Source organism: Notechis scutatus, chromosome Z (genome assembly GCF_049901735.1).
Source record: "Notechis scutatus isolate UNSWTSFEM ecotype Mainland chromosome Z, rNotScu1.2, whole genome shotgun sequence".
NCBI classification, from domain to species: Eukaryota; Metazoa; Chordata; class Lepidosauria; order Squamata; family Elapidae; genus Notechis; species Notechis scutatus.
Window position 1 is genome coordinate 104,100,966 of NC_142025.1, and position 18,618 is coordinate 104,119,583.

General features: G+C 39.1%; 1 protein-coding gene across 3 annotated transcripts in view; it reads right to left on the reverse strand.

Moving 5' to 3' along the window:
• Positions 1-456: 456 nt before the first annotated feature.
• LOC148129037 (vomeronasal type-2 receptor 26-like) overlaps positions 457-18,618 on the reverse strand; it is a 600,870-nt gene continuing 582,708 nt past the window's right edge. The window contains exons 1-5 of one of the 3 annotated variants that reach the window (XM_087946274.1): positions 11,363-11,656; positions 9,807-10,033; positions 9,286-9,513; positions 8,530-8,656; positions 457-1,972 (exon numbers count right to left, since the gene is read on the reverse strand). In XM_087946274.1, the coding sequence (XP_087802400.1) occupies positions 1,071-1,972; positions 8,530-8,656; positions 9,286-9,513; positions 9,807-10,025 (1,476 nt within the window). In that variant the 5' untranslated portion in view covers positions 10,026-10,033; positions 11,363-11,656 and the 3' untranslated portion in view covers positions 457-1,070. Of the gene's footprint in view, positions 1,973-8,529; positions 8,657-9,285; positions 9,514-9,806; positions 10,661-11,362; positions 11,657-18,618 lie in introns of those variants that run through there. The other 2 variants (XM_087946273.1, XM_087946272.1) reach the window with 2 other exon arrangements.

Below are 18,618 nucleotides of genomic sequence, written 5' to 3' on the forward strand. Positions count from 1 at the left end.
CAGTTTGTAAGTTTTCCAAAGATCAGCATGACAGGAAACATCAAGGACAGAGTATCCTGAAAGCTCTTAAGCATAATGTTGCTGTGAACTTCAAGCCATTTCCAAGGAAAATCTGCAGTATTAAACCATTAACCACACTTTGCACAATCCTCCTCTTGCTAAGAACTTCCTTGCTTTTGATTCCTTTGTGCATCAGCTCAATACAAAGCTTCTAGTGTCTAATCTAAAAAGCATCCTGTGGTCGGGACAATGGAAGTCTCAGGACAGCAGGGATATGCCATTGCCATTGTCTATAATGTCATGTGTTTATGCTATGTGTGCTGTAGTAGTGTTGGAAATGTTTCATTTATTGCTATGCCACATCCATCTCAGATTTTGCTGTACAGTGGGATTCAAAAGACCTGGGCAGCATGGATCAGGTTCCTCTTGCAGGATACTGATATATTGCAGAGAACATTTAGGGTGGTGCTATAGTTCTCACTGGCACAGAAAGATGGTTTCTTCCATGTTAGATGTTTTCCATGTTTTAAGTCACTAGCTAAATGAACTTCTTGAGGCTGATGAGGGACACTGCATACTTAGCTATCTCACTGGCAAAATATACTGGAAGAATGTAGGCAGAACTGATACTGTCAGATGACATAGAGTGCATAGAGTCAAAGTGCACTAAGATTAGTAAGATTAGTATACTGTACTACCAACAGATCTATACATACTCTACAGGTATATGCTCCCCAGGTCAAACTATACAGGATAGGATTTTCATGGGGGAAAACTTAGCATTGGGAATTAAAAGATGCAATGCAATACATACCCTTTTCTCAAGGATAATACAATGACACCTGAACTTCTGAAATGAATTCAATCCTAAATCTTGGCAGAACAAATCTGAATTCCACCAGAATTCAATAAGACCACTAAAACTCAGTAATTTGTGGTGCCTGTGATATAGTCCCTATGAAAAAGCCTGATTTGGGTACTGGACAGTTCAGCCAAAGTGCTCACACACATATATCACAATTCAAGTTCTGCAGCTGGAGGTCATTTGAAAAAAAAGATAGGAAACTTCATCAGCATTTCCGCTTTATTAGTTGCTCCTTATTGTTTAAATTAGGTCTGAATAATATAACGTAACACTTGGAGCCAAAGATAGAACCAAGTAAACCAGCACTGGAGGCCAAGATGGAGAAGATCTCCACAGCGACTGTGTATTTCCCTTTTGTGCTTAAATAGACGGGAACGAATGATACCCAAACACTACAAAACACCAACATGCTGAAGGTGATGAATTTGGCCTCATTAAAACTGTCAGGCAATTTCCTAGCTAAAAAGGCTACAACAAAGCTGATTGTAGCTAGAAAGCCCATGTAACCTAACATACAGTAAAACATGATGGCTGATCCTTCATTGCATTCAAGTATTATTTCTCCAAAAATGGACTGCGTGTCTTGATTCAAGAAAGGTGGGGAGATTCCCAACCATAAAACACAAAGGCCTATTTGGAAAAGAGAACAATAAAACACAACGGAAATGGCCAGTCTCTTGCCCATCCATTTCCTCATTCTGGATCCTGGTTTGGTGGCCATGAAGGCAAGAACCACAGTGATGGTTTTGGCCAAGATGCAGGAAACAGTTAGGGTGAAAATGGATCCAAAAGCCACTTGCCGGAGGAGACAGGTCACTTTTCTGGGTGGGCTGAGGAAAAGGAAGGGGCAGAGAAAGCAGAGCAGGAGGGAGAAGAGGAGAGCATAGGTCAGATCCCGGTTGTTGGCCCGGACAATTGGCGTGTCCTGATGCTTAATGAAGATGACCAGGACCTGGACTGTGAGCAGAGAAAATAAAACAGCAAAAAAAGATAAGCTTATCCCCAGAGGTTCTTTCAATGAGAGATAGTTGATTGTCTTCGGAATACAATGAGATTTATTCTTGTTTGGATAGTGATCTTCTGGACACATGGTACATACATCCATGTCTAGAAAGAAGAGGTGCAAACAAAGTAGACTAAGTTAATTTCCAATGTGTCTATGGAAAATTCTGGAATCATCCACTCAACTAGGCTTTCCAACAGAAAATTAAGCTACTATTTTGCTGGGCAGAAATGTGCAACACCATCCAACACCTCCTTCCACCCATTGGAAGGACTACACACACACACACACACACACACACACACACACACACACTTCTTGCTGCATATCAAAAGCAATGTCTTATAGCAAAAGCAAGTGTGTGCTTCATTTCAAGGGGCATTTTGTTTCAAACCATCTACTCTGAGCTCTGATACGCTTCCTGCAATGCTGAATGGCTATTTTGTATTTGGATGAAGAGCTATCTGGTCACTTCTGAAATGATCACTGCTGATGTGGTAGATTTTCCTTTTTTGTTTTTAATTCAACTAGTGAGCCAATGAAGTGGTGAGTCTTCTAGCTGATCCCATTTCTCCTGTTTCTGTACCATTTAGTTGTCTGCATATGTTGTGCTTGATTCCCCATAATTGAGTTGAGGTAAAAACAGGAGACCAAGGCCAAATAAAGATTTATTCAGCTCAACTACTACATTAGCAAAAAGCTTTTAATTTTATGAAGGAGGAGTAATGATGGACATTTTTAACTAGATGAAAGATAAAATCGTAGTTCCCTTCCTTCCTTCCTTCCTTCCTTCCTTCCTTCCTTCCTTCCTTCCTTCCTTCCTTCCTTCCTTCCTTCCTTCCTTCCTTCCTTCCTTCCTTCCTTCCTTCCTTCCTTCCTTCCTTCCTTCCTTCCTTCCTTCCTTCCTTCCTTCCTTTCTGTTTCTTTCTTTCTTTCCTTCCTTCCTTTCTCATTCCTCCTTCCCTCCCTCCCTCCCTTATTTTCCACCAGAAGATGCAATGGGTACTATACATTTAACAAGAGTTGTCAGTCAGACAGGTGCCCTTAGTAAGTTTTGTGGTAATATAATATATTAATCATTTTATCATTTTCTGTAAGGCCTTTGAATACTAGCAGTAAGTCTAGGGAGATGTGGGCATTCTTGGTGGGGGTAGGAGTATCTTTGCTCAGAGTGCCTCATCCTGTTTTGATTCTGCCAGTTTAGAAGGAACAGGAAAATGGGTGAAAGTTCAAGGTACACAGTTGTGCTTTCTCATGGGACTTTCCAAACTTTCCCATGAGACTTTCTGTGGCTGTATGATCTCATCCTAGCAAGGTAACATCTGGGACTTTCCAAGATTGTGTGTTCTCATGCTGGTGAAGTAATCTCCTGTTGAGGTCATTGTTTTCTGAATATGCAGACTGTATTTTTGCTTGTGTTTTTTCTCAATAAATACTGCTACCTGAGTTCTCTCAGGGTTGGCATTTTCTCAGAGACAGTTCCCTGTGTCTCATTTCAAATGTCAATCCACCATAAATGGTGACCCCGACGTGATAGCTGGAAGGCTATACGTTTCCCGCATCCTATACTCATCGTCGCGGACGTCGACTGGGCCCTCATCTTCTTCGCTGGACGAAGATAGATTCTTTTCGTGAGTATGGGGGAGATCTCTCGAAGGCTCAGAAAGAGCACATCAGGGAATTGAGAGGGATCATTGGGAATAGTTTTGGGTTTGGAATTGGCAGTAGGGGTTGTGCTGTAGGAAAGAAAGAAATTGAGGACTTACTACAGTATGTTTGGAAAAATATTAAGTCATATCCGGAGGGAGGTAGTATTAAAGTAGAGTCCTGGAAAAAGATAGGGAAATTTTTGCACGAGGAACCTCGTGCCCTTCTTCAATTTTGTTAACCTGGAGGGTGATTATGGATGCGTTAGCTACTTATGAACAACCGCTCCTAGCACCCCCGAAGAAGGTTTGCCGCTTTACCATGCGGTACGTTTGTTGCCCCCGACGGCACCTCCAGATAAATCTGGGGGACTGTCTGGCGCTAGCAATACTTTGTCAGAGGATAAGAGTTTACCTTTAAGGGTTCAGGTGGATGCAGTTACTGCAGCTATTCAAGAAGCAAAGAATAGAGGGGAACTATCAGGAGATGATTTGGTGGAGTTTGGAGTAGAAGTTCAACTTAATCCAGTAGAAATTGTCATGGATGCTGCATTAAATCCGGCGGGAGTGGAAGCCTTTACCTCTCAGGATTTTGAGGGAAGTTAAGCAAGCAGCAAAAGAATATGGTGTTAGAACGCCATATACTCAGGCATTGTTAGAAGCAGTTGGTTATGGAAATAAAATGATTCCGGCTGACTGGAAAGCTCTGTTGAATATGATTTTAACTCCAGCTCAATATTTGGTGTTAGATCAGAAATGGAGACAGCTGGCAGTCCAGAGGGGAACAGCAAATGTTACCCCAGATCAGCTTTACGGAGCTGGTAATTTTACAACAGTGGAACAACAGAGAGATGGTATGCCTGAGGAAGGGTTCGTTCTTCTCCCACAAATAATTTTTCAAGCCGTAGGGGCTCTCCCTGACGGCGAAGGTGGTGAGAAGACCTTTACTAACATCAAACAAGGGAACAATGAACCCTATGAAAATTTCATTAGCAGATTGAAATTGGCTATTGAAAGACAAATTGATAATCAATTCGCCCAGAAAGAGTTGCTTTTTAAGTTAGCAGTAGAACAAGCTAACACAGATTGCAAAAAGATTTTAAATCCACTTGTAGCAAGTGGAGAGCGAGAAATCATGGATTTGATTAATGCATGTAGAAAGGTAGGGAGTCAGTCTTTTAACATGGAGACTTTAGCTCTGGCTTTACAAACAGGACATGCTCAAAAGGGGAATTGTTTCAATTGTGGGAAGCCTGGACATTTTAAAGCGCAATGTCGGGCTCCTGGAGGAGGTCAAAGTCAGCAGAATAAGAGATCAATGGGACAGGGTGTTCGTCCTAAATCAGTATGCCCAAAATGTAAGAAAGGATACCATTGGGCATATCAGATGCTCCTACAGTTTTTACTGATGGAGGGAAAGTTTTTGGTGCTTGTGTTTGGAAAGATAAATCTGGAATTTGGCATACAAAAGTGACTTCAGAGCAGAAGTCTGCCCAGCAGGCAGAACTTGCTGCTGTAGTTTTGGCTTTTCAAAATTTTCACAATCAGGATTTTAATTTAATAGTGGATTCATTGTATGTGTATAATTTGTTACCCTTTGTAGCAGGTTCTTATTTGTCTCCTGGAATATCACCTGATATTTTAAGATTGCTTTTGCTGTTACAAGGATGTTTGGAGCAGCGTGTGAATGTGTGTTTTGTTGCTCACATTCGTAGTCATAGTAATTTGCCTGGAATTTTATCACAAGGTAATGCCAAAGCTGACAGTGCTGTAACTTCAGTTCTCACTGTCCAGCCATGGGACAGTCATAGTTATTTTCATCAAAACGCTAAAGCATTGGCACAGCAATTTAAACTTACTACTGCAGAAGCTGCTGCCATAATTCAACAATGTCCAACTTGTTCAAAGCAGGGCACGAATATCCCTATGGGAGTTAACCCCAGAGGGTTGAAATCTTCAATGATTTGGCAAATGGATGTTACTCAATATCCGCCATTTGCGCCCTGGAAATATATACATGTGACTGTGGATACTTACTCAGGATTTTTTAATGGCTACCCCTCAAAGAGGTGAGATGGTTAAACATGTCATCAATCATTGCATTAAGACTTTTTCAGTTGCTGGTACACCTAAAACTTTAAAAACTGATAATGGTGCGGCTTATAGGAGCACCGGTTTTGATCAGTTTTGCAAACAATGGTCCGTGGAACATAAATTTGGGATTCCATACAATTCTACTGGGCAAGCTATTGTAGAACGTCATAATTCCACGCTCAAGACCATGTTGACTAAATTAAATAAAAAAGGAGGGAAGCTCCTGGGGCTTCCGGCGATTCAAGATCAATTAAATCTAGCTTTATATACTTTAAATTTTTTAAATTTGTCTGGTAACCCCCCTGCGAGCGCGGCCAGCAGGCATTTTTCTTCTCCTTCTACAGATGCGGTGAGACCTCGGGTGTTGGTGCGGTTCCTTCCGGATCCAGCATGGGTTCCTGCTGAGCTGATAACGTGGGGACGTGGTTATGCAGCAGTTGAACATCTTGGTCAAATTCGTTGGGTTCCTGGTCGGTGTGTTCGGCCTGATCATTCGCAGGCACCTGTGAAGGAAGTTTCGGAGGAGCAGGATGGTGCATCTGTGGTTCCTGATCTTGCTGATTCTGCCTAATCTGTCCTGGGCTGCTCGGGTGCGGAGAGAGCAGCGACAGCATGTTCAGCGTGCCGGAGATTTGGGCGATGATTTGTGGACAGATAATAATTACATTAAAGATTTGCGCACAACTGCCAAAAACTTGAACATCACCAATTGTTGGTTGTGTATGCACCTTCCTGGGAGAGTGGGAGAAGGACTGACTCTACATGGAGTTCCATTTAATCAGTCTACTTTGCAGACCGGAAAGCATAACATTTCATATGCCATGAACTTCACGGTCAAGGTGAAGACTGCACTGCAGTCTCCAGCACATTTATGTTTCCAAAACATTACAAACTCGCAATTCTTGGGGAATCATAGTGTCTGCAATTACACTATTAAGTGGACAAATGGTTCAGAGAACAACATAACTTGGATAAATGGGAAAAATGAGTCTGACGCATTTGGCCAGTATCAATATCTAGACATGAAACAGCTGATGCAAGCGGCAAGTCAACAAGGTTATGTACAGCTGGAAGGGTTTTGGTTTTTATGCGGACTGTGGGCTTATCGACAAATCCCTGCAAATTGGTCAGGGACATGTACTTTGGGGTTTGTCATTCCGGTTATCTATAAGTTAGATACATTACCTCCTGATGTTCGGATCCGAAATCGTCGGGAATTGGATTCGGGTCTAACCATGGGAGGTAATCTATGGACACAAATTTCTCGAGGTCTTATCCCGCCTTTGGGAATTGCTATGAACTATAGGGATATTCATATTTTAAATAATTTTACTGTTGCTATGTTTAATGATACTATAAAGAATATTAAGATGATTAATGTAGAAATGTCTGAAATTCGTACAGTTACTTTGCAAAATCGATATGCTTTAGATATTATGTTAGCTGCCCAAGGAGGAGTTTGTGCTTTAATTCATTCACATTGTTGTGTTTTTATACATAATTATGAGCCAAACATTACAAAGACTGTTCAGGACATGGAAGATCGTATTGCTCAGCATCAATCTGGAGCCGATGGGTTTAATGCATCATTCTGGGACAGTCTGTGATCCTGGCTTCCTGATGGATCATGGTTTCGTTCCTTATTGCAAGGGGTTGTTATTATTATTGCTATATGTATCTTATTATGTTGTTTTATTCAATGTATTCCTAATCTATTACAAATGTGTACCTCAGTCTTCCGGCGTGTGGGATCAGATCGTGAGGGAACTGTGTACTATGCCACTAAAACACCCCCTATCTTTGAATAAATAAAAAAGGAGGGAATGTGGTAATATAATATATTAATCATTTTATCATTTTCTGTAAGGCCTTTGAATACTAGCAGTAAGTCTAGGGAGATGTGGGCATTCTTGGTGGGGGTAGGAGTATCTTTGCTCAGAGTGCCTCATCCTGTTTTGATTCTGCCAGTTTAGAAGGAACAGGAAAATGGGTGAAAGTTCAAGGTACACAGTTGTGCTTTCTCATGGGACTTTCCAAACTTTCCCATGAGACTTTCTGTGGCTGTATGATCTCATCCTAGCAAGGTAACATCTGGGACTTTCCAAGATTGCGTGTTCTCATGCTGGTGAAGTAATCTCCTGTTGAGGTCATTGTTTTCTGAATATGCAGACTGTATTTTTGCTTGTGTTTTTTCTCAATAAATACTGCTACCTGAGTTCTCTCAGGGTTGGCATTTTCTCAGAGACAGTTCCCTGTGTCTCATTTCAAATGTCAATCCACCATAAGTTTAAATTATTTGAGACTGAAAGTAACCATTTCTTGAGTATTCTCTATTATTTTAGCAGTTGTACGTGCTGACTTGTGGTAGTGCTGTGGTTAAAATGCAGTATTGCAGGCTAATTCTGCTGATTGTCAGCAGTTCAATTCTCCCCGGCTCAAGGTTTACTCAGTCTTCCATCCTTCGAGATAGGTAAAATAAGGACATATTGTTTGGGGCAATATGCTGACTCTGTAAACCACTTAGAGAAGCTGTAAAGCAATGTGAAGTGGTATATAAGTCTAAGTGCTATTGTTATTGCTTACTAGTCTTCCCATGGATCAAAGGATTGTTTATCAGCTGAGATTATCTTATTCTGGGCACTGAATTCAAGTGGGCTATAGAAAAATTGTCTTATTACAGTGGAGGTTAGCTTGTACAAAGGGTCTCACCTTGGAGACCACAGTCTTCAAAGAACAACTATAGAAAGGGAAAGTGATTGATACTTTATTTCATGGCAGGGAAAAAAGGGAAATGCACCAACTGGAATAAGTATTCTCTGGGAGGTACACAACTTGTTACCCTGGCCAAAGAACTGGCCTATGCATGAGAGGCTGACAGCTTAAGAATGCATTGTGGACAAGCCCACTCTGGTGTCTCTTACCCTTCTCAGGTGAAACCTTGCCTAGAGGACATGGAGAACAATCATAGCAGCAAAATTTTGCCCCTTCCTTCTTCTTTTTGCTGGAACCAGGAAGGCAGTTTGGGTTACATACAGAAACAGGTGGTACCTGTCCATTTGAAGAAAAATATGGGCATAAATCATAAATAACATAAATGCTCATATTTCACACAATAGATGGCCATGGGTCGATTGTTTCCACTGTCAGGTTTTACAAACGATTAGATCATCAACACTTTAATGAAATCTGAAGAAATTTAGATTGGAAGAATTGTTTTCTTTCACAACCAAAGAAGTTGAACATAACATTTTTAAAAATGCTTTTTCTTCAATAGTCATTGTTTCTCAATTGTTTAAGATTGAGATATTTTCTTGAAGAAGAATGTCAGAAAACAATTAGCAGCATTACATATAGTCCTCAATATCACCATTTGTTCAGTGACCATTTGAAGTTACAAAGAGACTTACAACATGTAAACATGCTTATAAACATTGCAACATCCTCCTAGTCACCTGATCAAAATTCAAGTCTTTAGCAACTGCCCCATTTTGGGGGCTGGATAGCTGCATATGAGACATTACTCTCAAGTTACACATTGTCTCAGAGATCCATTTTTGCACTCATTTATTTACCACATACTACTCCTGTGCTTTACTGCAATTCTTTGAAAGAGTAATAAATGGCACTTTGATTCATCTCTCAGGTTTGTGTCCAGTCTCCATCTATCTGTGTCCTACCTGGCGAAAGCTAGGGTGCCACACCACTTTGTTCTCATCAATCGTCACTCTCTTGCCTGGGGAAGCCATCACATCAACTCTTCCAATCTTGACTCTCATAAAGGAATTATTTGGAAAAATGACTAAGTTGGTGATATCAAATCCAGTATTTAACTCTTTGTGCTTCCCCAAAAACACTGTTTCTCTGGCACTGTTGTTAAATGTCACCCACTGAAGAAAGGGATGCAGCTGCATTGGAAAAGACATAGACACAAAGAAATAGTTTAGTTAGTTTTTCCATCCAAAGTTTGAAGGAACTTTTTTTCAAATTCATGGATCATCAAGTTTTCTCACCACAGCCCATAGTCACTAATAGAGGATAGCATGTTCAGTGCAGCAACTCCAATAACAGTTGTGATACTTGTATTGTGGTGAAGGGAGATGAATCTGTAAGCAAATCTGCTTGGTGGAAGGAAAACAATGCACATCACACTGTGGAGCATTATTTTGCAACTCTGGTTCTCTCTAAGAAAAGGACTCACCTGCCAAGCATGCAGATCCTGAAACTTCAGTTTCTCCTTTTCCATTACTGCTCTGTGTTTGGACTTGGACTGGTTCAAGGCATGTAAAGCATGTGCCACAACGTAGACAGCATTGTAGACACTATAGCTGTGGCCAGTCATGCTCATTTCAAAGGCCAAGGAAGGAAGGTTCTCCAGTTTCTCTTCTCCGCTGCAGGCTTCGCTGTTATGTTTCGCCATCTTGGAATCTGGAAATAAACATCTAAATGTTTGTGTCCAGAAGTGCTCCAGAAAACTGTCTTCATTGGTTTGAAAAATATCTCTTTGTTGGAGAAAGGATTTGAACCCTTGAACCTCACCAGAAGGAACTGTGAAACTTATGGAACCATGGAAAATATGAATATCCTCCCTCATTTGAAAGGACGTGGATGCAAAATCCAGCTGAGCAGTCATAATCCACACCTTGCCCATGGATGAATGAGTCTTATTTTCCATTTCACCTAATCCAATTAATGTTTGTAAAGAAAACATGGAGAATATTTCTCCATAGACAACAATAGCATTGGCTTTGCTTTTGATTATAACTTGATGGATGTGAATCCACTTTTGCATCATGTCGATATATTCATCTATATAAGTGGCTTTGGGGATTCTTTCTGAGAAAGCATAACAGTTTCCTCTTTGGGAAAAAAGAAGCTGGAGTTTCTGCAGAAATATCTCTCCGCTTTCATTATCCACAGCAAGAAATCCAACCCATTTCCATCTAAAATACAGAAGTAATTCAACAATGCCAGTATGTTGATGAGCTTCATTTGAAACCATTCGGTAGAAAAAAGGCACCTGAATTTGATCATCTGGAGCAAAAGAACCATAACTGATCTAAAAGGCAAAGAAGATTGATTTCTGGCAATTGTGATAGATGAAATAGGATTTTTATTTAGCATGCTGTTATATTATTGAAAAAACCTAATTCAGCGATAAGCAGAAATGTAATACATCAGGACTAATTTGGCTAATAGTCACAAAGTTTCTATCTTTACTTAGAGATTAAGCTATAAATGGAGTAGCCTACTTACTGTCTTTTAAGAATAACCCTTGAAGCAAAGAAAAACATTAAAAGAACAGAAACCTACAGATGATGTGCATCCAACGACTGCATTACATTCCCTTAGCTCTGTGACATTTGTATCTAAAGATATATTTTTGCAGAAATTGGGATTTTTCATTTCATTTTTTTAAGTGCTCCAACATTGAATGCAATGTATATTTCTAAAATGAAAGAAAAGGGACTAACTTCTTTCATAACTGCGCATACAATGATTGCATTACAAACCCTCAGATATGATTTATACCTAAACATGTGCAATATTTTTGCAGAAATTGGGCTGGACATAGTTTTTTCATTTTCCCCCCAACTGCATTGACTCCGAGTACAATGTTGTAGATCCAAGAAAGAAAATGGAGTAACGTCTGTCACTGTTGTCAAAGGTTTACAAGTTCCTCTAATTATACACAACTTTTGATTAAAAGAAGGAATAAGATAAATGAGGTGTGAAGTCACCAAGCAAATTTCATACTTGGGGCATGTTGTAGATCATCAAGATTGATGACATGTGCAGGGATGTATCAAAATCTAGTCCTCCAATGACTGCCATTAGATTTTTCTGCATGTTACATCTGTAGTTGGGTACAAATCTATCCTGAATAGAAAGAAGACCAAGAGTAGCCTGGTGGGTCATCCTTTCATTGAAGTAACTGTCATAGATTTGGAATCCCAAGGTGGCATTTGGTAAAATATTGGGGTTCCCATTGATCTCCTTGACAGCAAACACCAAGGCCAGAATGTGCTGATAATTCTTTGGCACAACCCTGAAATGAGAATAGCGTATCCAAGCAGTTATCATTTCTTTATTTAAACTGGGGGTATCTTTCACTTTCTTGAGCTTCACTTGTTCCCTGTCATAACTATGTTCAATATTAGTATTGCAAAAACTATGATATTTTTATAACCTTCATGAAAATCTGTGTCTGTTTCTAGGGCTAAGACCAACATGAAAAGCCAATCAAATTATATTACAAAATATCCTAAATGAAGTGATTTCAAAGTACTATTAAAACCAACAAAATGAAGACTTTGATGACAATTAAATCTCATAAGGACAGAGACAAAGCATCCTAACAAAAGAAAAGGAATCCTCCGTCATTAAAAACCAAAGAAATGGTACTTAAAAAGAAACATGAAAACAATGAGTGAAGAAGAGCATAGAAATGGTTGCAGATGTTTGTTCTGATCACAAAAATACAATATAATACAAGTTGCATATGCAGTATCCCTTGACACCTTGTACATGTTTATTTAGTAGTGAGCCCTATTCTAATATGATGATCATAAACAATTGAACAACCCGCCAACATTTTTTTATTTACTTCCATGACCACTTCTTCCCAAAGTTGTTCAGAGCAGTAGAAATTAATAACTAAGATATAACATAAAAGGAATTAAATTGATATATTGCCCAGCAAATTGTGTCTAATATGAAAGGTTCTGAAGTAGTAATCAGCATAAAATTCTAATAATGAGAATAATAATCAATCTTTCATCACAGGAGAAATAACAGAAGTTATATTGTGAATTGACTATATTTCAATTTAATACACAAACATACACTATTAAAGATTAATAATGTCTCCCTATGCATTAAAGTATACAGTAAGGGTCTTCAAACTTGGCAAATTTAAGACATGTGGATTTCAACTCTCAGAATTCCTGAGTTAACATTTCTAGAGAAGGAATTCTGGGAGTTGAAGTCCACAAGTCTTAAAGCTGTCAAGTTTGAAGACCCCTGGAATACAAGGATGGGAATTAGTCAATTATACGAAGCAATGTTTTAAAAATATCTTACAGGAGATTAAGAGTTTTGGAGATGGGTAGATAGTCTGTGAAGGCTTCATTGTCAAGAGAAGATAGAAGATGAGAGGTAAGCCCACCAATGATTAAGTCACCTGGCTGATCATACTGGTGAGGGATGGAGAGCAGTTTGTTGATGCTGCATAAATTGACCTGTGTTTGGTGCACCATATGAGGCAGCACTAAGAACATCAGTCCTATAAACCTTGCCATTCAGAAGGCAAATAATCTTCTACACAAGAGACATGGGTATGGGCCTAGGTCTAGCAGCAGTTAATTGTTTGGTGTTGAATTCTCGGATTTGACTTATAGCTGAAGAGAAGAATTGGGATCAGCCTCAATAGGATTTTATTAACAGCTGTTTCTGTTGTTGGAAGCAACAGGGAGGGCCAATGGAGGCCTTATTGAAAAATTACTGGAAAGATAATAATAGGGTTTTTCAACAGCAGATGTCTTGGAAAAAAATAAGAAAATATATTTACTGCCCTTTTCCTCAAATGAGTTTCTTAACTTTTTTGAGAAAGCAAAAAAAAAAAATAAAATGCAACGAGACAAACAAATGCAGGGTGTTGGACTAAAAGAGCAAAAAGGGGTATATGATAGCAAGACAAGAAATATCAGCCAAATGAAGGATTCCAGATATGTTAGTGCAAATTATGTCATTCATTTCCAACAAAGATGGGAGGATGCAGACCTAAAATGTTTTTGTAGTTCTTTTTCTCCACCCAACCTCTCATCAACAGAGCTTCCCATGTTGAAACTCCTCTCCCCCGCCCCCAATTATTCTGTCCTGAATTTTCGTATGCTTGACACACCTTACTATGAACCTGGAATGCTACTTGGCTATCTGTACAGCTTTAATATGCAAAAATCTAAGAATCATAATATATGGGTCCCTGTCAGCCTTCAAGACTTTTTTCTTTTTGCTTGCATCTTTCAGCTGCCATAGTAATGGGGGAGGGGAAAATAATTGGGCTTTGTGGGTGTGGGAAACATGCTGGAGGTTTTGGAGAATGAACTGTATAACTTGGGGAAAAAACTTTATTGTTTATGCTTATTTGCTTGCTTAAAGCGCAACTGTGAGTTTTTATCAAAATAGGCCAAGGTCAAGGGCCAGATGTCTGCATCACCACCTGAAGATGACCCACATGATATTATTTTATTTTTTATTTATGTTATTTATTTGTCAAAAGCTTACAATATAACAGAAACACGAATAAACATATGTTTATATACAAGAAATAGGAACTAATAATTGGGGAGAATAGGATAGGGACGGTAAGCACGATTGTGTGCTTATGCACACCCCTTACAGACCTCTTAGAAATGGGGTGAGGTCAACAGAGGTTAGTTTGAGGGTAAAGGAGCGGGGGTTTGAGCAGGTGACAACAGAATCAGGTAGTGAGTTCCAGACATTGACCATTCTGTTGCTGAAATCATACTTCCTGCAATCGAGTTTGGAGTGGTTTACATTTAATTTATATCTGTTGTGTGCTCTAGTGTTGTTGTTAAAGCTGAAATATTCATTAACTGGTAAGATGTTGTAACATATGATTTTATGTACTATGTTTAAGTCTAATCTTAGTCGGCGTAGTTCAAGGTTGTCTAAGCCAAGAATCTCAAGTCTGGTGCTGTAGGGTATTCTGTTGTGAACAGAGGAATGTAGTACTCTTCCGGTAAAATACTTCTGGATTCGCTCAATTATATTTATGTCAGATATACAGTGTGGATTCCAGACAAGCAGAGCTGAATTCAAGTATTGGTCTAGCAAAGGTTTTGAATGCCCTAGTTAGCAAAAGAGTATTACCAGAGAAGAAGCTTCGTAAAATTAAATTTACAACTCTTAAAGCCTTTTTGGCAATATTGTTGAAGTGAGCTTTGGCACTTAGATCATTTGATATGAGAACTCCTAGGTCCTTGACAAAGTGAGGGTCATCAACAAGGTCATATCCACCTAGATTGTATTTGGTATATAGATTTTTTTACCAATGTGTAGGACAGAGCATTTGTTGGTAGATATTTGGAGTTGCCAATTGTTAGACCATTCAGACACATAATCAAGGTTTTTGAAGGACGGTAGCATTGATGGTGGTGTTGAATAGTTTAACATCATCAGCGAAGAAGAGACGCACTTGCTCATAAGGTGATCACAAAGGTCATTTATATAGAGTGTAAAGAGTGTGGGTCCTAGAATGCTCCCTTGTGGGACACCGCTGATAACTGGTGTAGGGTTTGATAGGGTGTTTCCTATTTTACTATTTATTGCCTGTTTGCCAGGAAGGCAGTTATCCACTTGTGAAGGTATCCAGAAATGCCGTATGAATTTAATTTTAATAGCAGTTTGTCAAATGCTTTGCAGAAGTCAATGTAAATTACATCCATTGCTTTACCCTGGTCGAGAAGTGTAGTCCATATGTTTTTGCAGTGTAGAAGTTGCAAATTGCAGGACAATTTTTTCTGAAACCAAATTGATTATTGGAGAGTAAGTTATTAGACCCTAGGTGGAAGGTAATGCATAGATTAATAATTGATTCCATAACTTTGCACGTAACAAAACACAATGAGATTGGTCTGTAGTTATCAACTAAGCAAGGGTCACCTTTTTGAAAATGGGGATGACCGTGCTAAAGACCATAGTTTATAAAGAGCTGGTTCTGAATGATAACTCATATATAATGCTTAGTGGTTCTGCTATAGAAGTGGAGAGCTTTTTTTGAGAAGAATGAACATAATCCATCAGGGCCAATAGATAAGGATGGTTTAAGGTGGCATAGTGCATTTTCTATGTTATCTTCAGTAAAGTCAATTTGTAGATCATTGCAGTTAGTTGTTGTACGATTAGGAAATGAAGGACATGAGCCATTACTGTTAACAAAGACTGAACTGAAGAACTTGTTGAAGAGGTTTGCCTTAATAGCTTCATCGCTATAGTCTTTCCCATTAGGACCTTTTAGAGGTGGGATGGTTTTTGAGTCTTTAAGTTTGGTGTTTACAAAGTTATAGAAGGCATGGGTAGATTTTGTGCATAGAAGATTTTCCTCTTGTTTGCAGTGGTAATAGATGCATTCTGCCTTTATCTGTTGGCATAAGGTGTTGTATTGGTTTTTAAAGTTAGTTACGTGCTTAGTTTTGTTTTTACGCCATAAGGATTTTTTTTTTAGATTGAAGTTTTCTTATTAATTTGGCTAAAAAAATTTGTTTAGGGGGTTATTAATGGAACATATAGTCTCTTTCAAGTTCAAGTAGGAAGACGTTATAATGTTCTTCTGTAGTGTTAAGTCAGAGAACAGAATGTGCCAATCGAGAGATGATAAGTCGGCAGCTATGAGTTCATAGTTAGCTTTTTAAAAATTGTATTATGGAGATCCATCATTATGATCCTCTTTTAGTGGATGTAAATTTAAACAAAAGCTCAATCATGTTATGGTCACTGTTTGAGAATGTTGCCTATATTTGTAGGCCATAAATTGAGTTTGAGCTGTTGCAGAAGATGAGGTCGAGGTAGTTTGGAGTTGTTATATACTAATTGATCCAGTCCCAGCAGTAGTAGAGTTGAATGAATGGGTTCAGATGTACCTTCTTTTAGTGTCCAATTTATAAGAGGTAAGTTGAGGTCACCAAGGAAAAGAAGAAGGTGTGGGCAAGAGGCAGTCCAAGTCATTAGTGAAGTTTTTATTTATTTATTTGATTTGCCATTCGCTGAATCAAAGGCTTTACAGAAGTCTATGTAGATTGCGTCTATTGCTTTGCCTTGGTCGAGTTGTGTCGTCCATATGTTTTTGCAGTGTAAGAGTTGCAGATTACAGGATAGTTTTTTTCTGAAACCAAATTGTTTATTGGAGAGTAGGTTGTTTGTCTCTAAGTGGAGGATGATGGATTGGTTAATAATTGATTCCATGACTTTACAGGTGACGCAGCATAAGGAGATTGGCCTGTAATTTTCAACTAGGCTTGGGTCTCCCTTTTTGAAGATGGGGATGACTGTGGCTTGTGACCATAGGTTAGGCAAGGAGCTGGTCCTGAAAGATTTTTCAAAATTTATGCTTAGAGGTTTGGCTATGGCAGTGGATAGCTTTCTTAAGAAGTAGGCACATATTCCATCCAGTCCAATAGATAGAGATGGTTTTAGATTGCGTAGTGATTTTTTAACATTGTCTTCTGTGAAATCGATATGTATTAGATCATTGTTGTTATCTGTGGTATGGCTAGGAAATACTGGGCATGATCCATTGCTGTTTACAAATACTGAGCCGAAGAATGTGTTAAAGAGGTTGGCTTTAATGGTGTCGTCGTTGCAGTCTTTACCATCAGGTCCTATCAAGGGAGGGATGGACCTTGAGTCTTTTAGTTTGTTGTTTACAAAATTGTAAAAAGCACGGGTGGAATTGGTGCTTAGAAGGTTTTCCTCTTGTTTAATGTGATAATTGTGCATTCGGTCTTTATCTGGTGGCATAAATTTTTGTATTGGTTTTTGAAATTGGCAACGTGACCAGATTTGTTTTTCCGCCAGAGTGATCTCTTTTTGGATTGAAGTTTCCTTATTGATATGGGTAATCTGCTTTTTTGTTTTGTTTTGGGAGTTGTTGTTGGAACATATAGTTTGATGACTCTTTTGACTTCAAGTAAAAATATGTTGTAATGGTCTTCAACGGTATTGCATCTACTGAATAGAGATTGCCAATCAAGGGATGAGAGATCGTTGTCTATAAGATCATAGTTGCCTTTTTTGAAGTTATAATTGGGGATTACATCATTGTGGTGATTTTTGTGTGGACGTATGTTGAGACAAAAGTCAATCATATTGTGGTCACTATTGGAAAAGGGTTCTTTAGTTTGTATTCCGTAAATTAAATTCAAACTATTGCAGAAGATGAGATCGAGGCAGTTGTTTAGTCTAGTATTGTTGGTTACTAGTTGTTCCAGTCCCAGATTTGTAATAGCATTGTAGAAGGTTGTGTGTATGATTTCAGTTGTACAATCATTTAGGGTCCAGTCAATATGAGGCAGATTGAAATCACCAAGAAGGATAAAAGGGTATGGGCAGGATGCAGCCCATGTTAGTAATGTATTTAGCTTGTTTACATGTTCGATGTCATAATCAGGTGCTCTGTAACATAGTAAGAATCGAATTGTGATATTTAAGGATAATTCACAGATGATGGTTTCAGGAAGGGCAAGCTCCTGGGTAACTTGGATATTTTTTAGATGTAAGGATTTTTTATAGAATATAGCAACACCACCTCCTCGACGATTTTCACGATCTGATCGGTAAACATGATAGTCTCTTACTGTGGTAATGGAGTCGGGAGAGATGCATTGAGTCATGTTTCACAGACAAATATAATGTCGAAGTTAGCCATATTTAGGAGGATGAGAAATTCAGGTATTTTATTCACGAGGCTTCTTGCATTGAGTAGTTTGCATTTAAGGCCGGCAGTAGTTGGAATTGAGGTAGTTGGGGGCGTGCGTGCCTAATCTTGGGTGATGGTGGATGGGTTGAGGTAGGGTTGTGGTTGAGGGTAATAGCTGAGTATTGGGTTGCGTGGCTTACTTTTGATACAGTCAGCATGGTAGTCAATGTACAGGTCCTTCTCTCCATTGTCTAGACGGTTTTTGAGTTCGATGCGGAGTACACGGGAGCGGGCACGTTGCTGTATGGTTAGGTCAGGGCGGCAACGGAGGTTCTTATGGTTGGTGTTGGTTTTGGCGAGTGAGTTTATAGTATAAATGAATTTACGTTTGCTTGATTCATTTTTGCAAATGACCCTGCACAAGCGTGGGGCCACAGAGCCGTCTCTATTTTTGAGCTCTCGGTCGATGCGGGAAATGTCAAGTGACCATTAGCCAAATTAGTCCTGATGTATTACATTTCTGCTTATCGCTGAATTAGGTTTTTTCAATAATATGACAGCATGCTAAATAAAA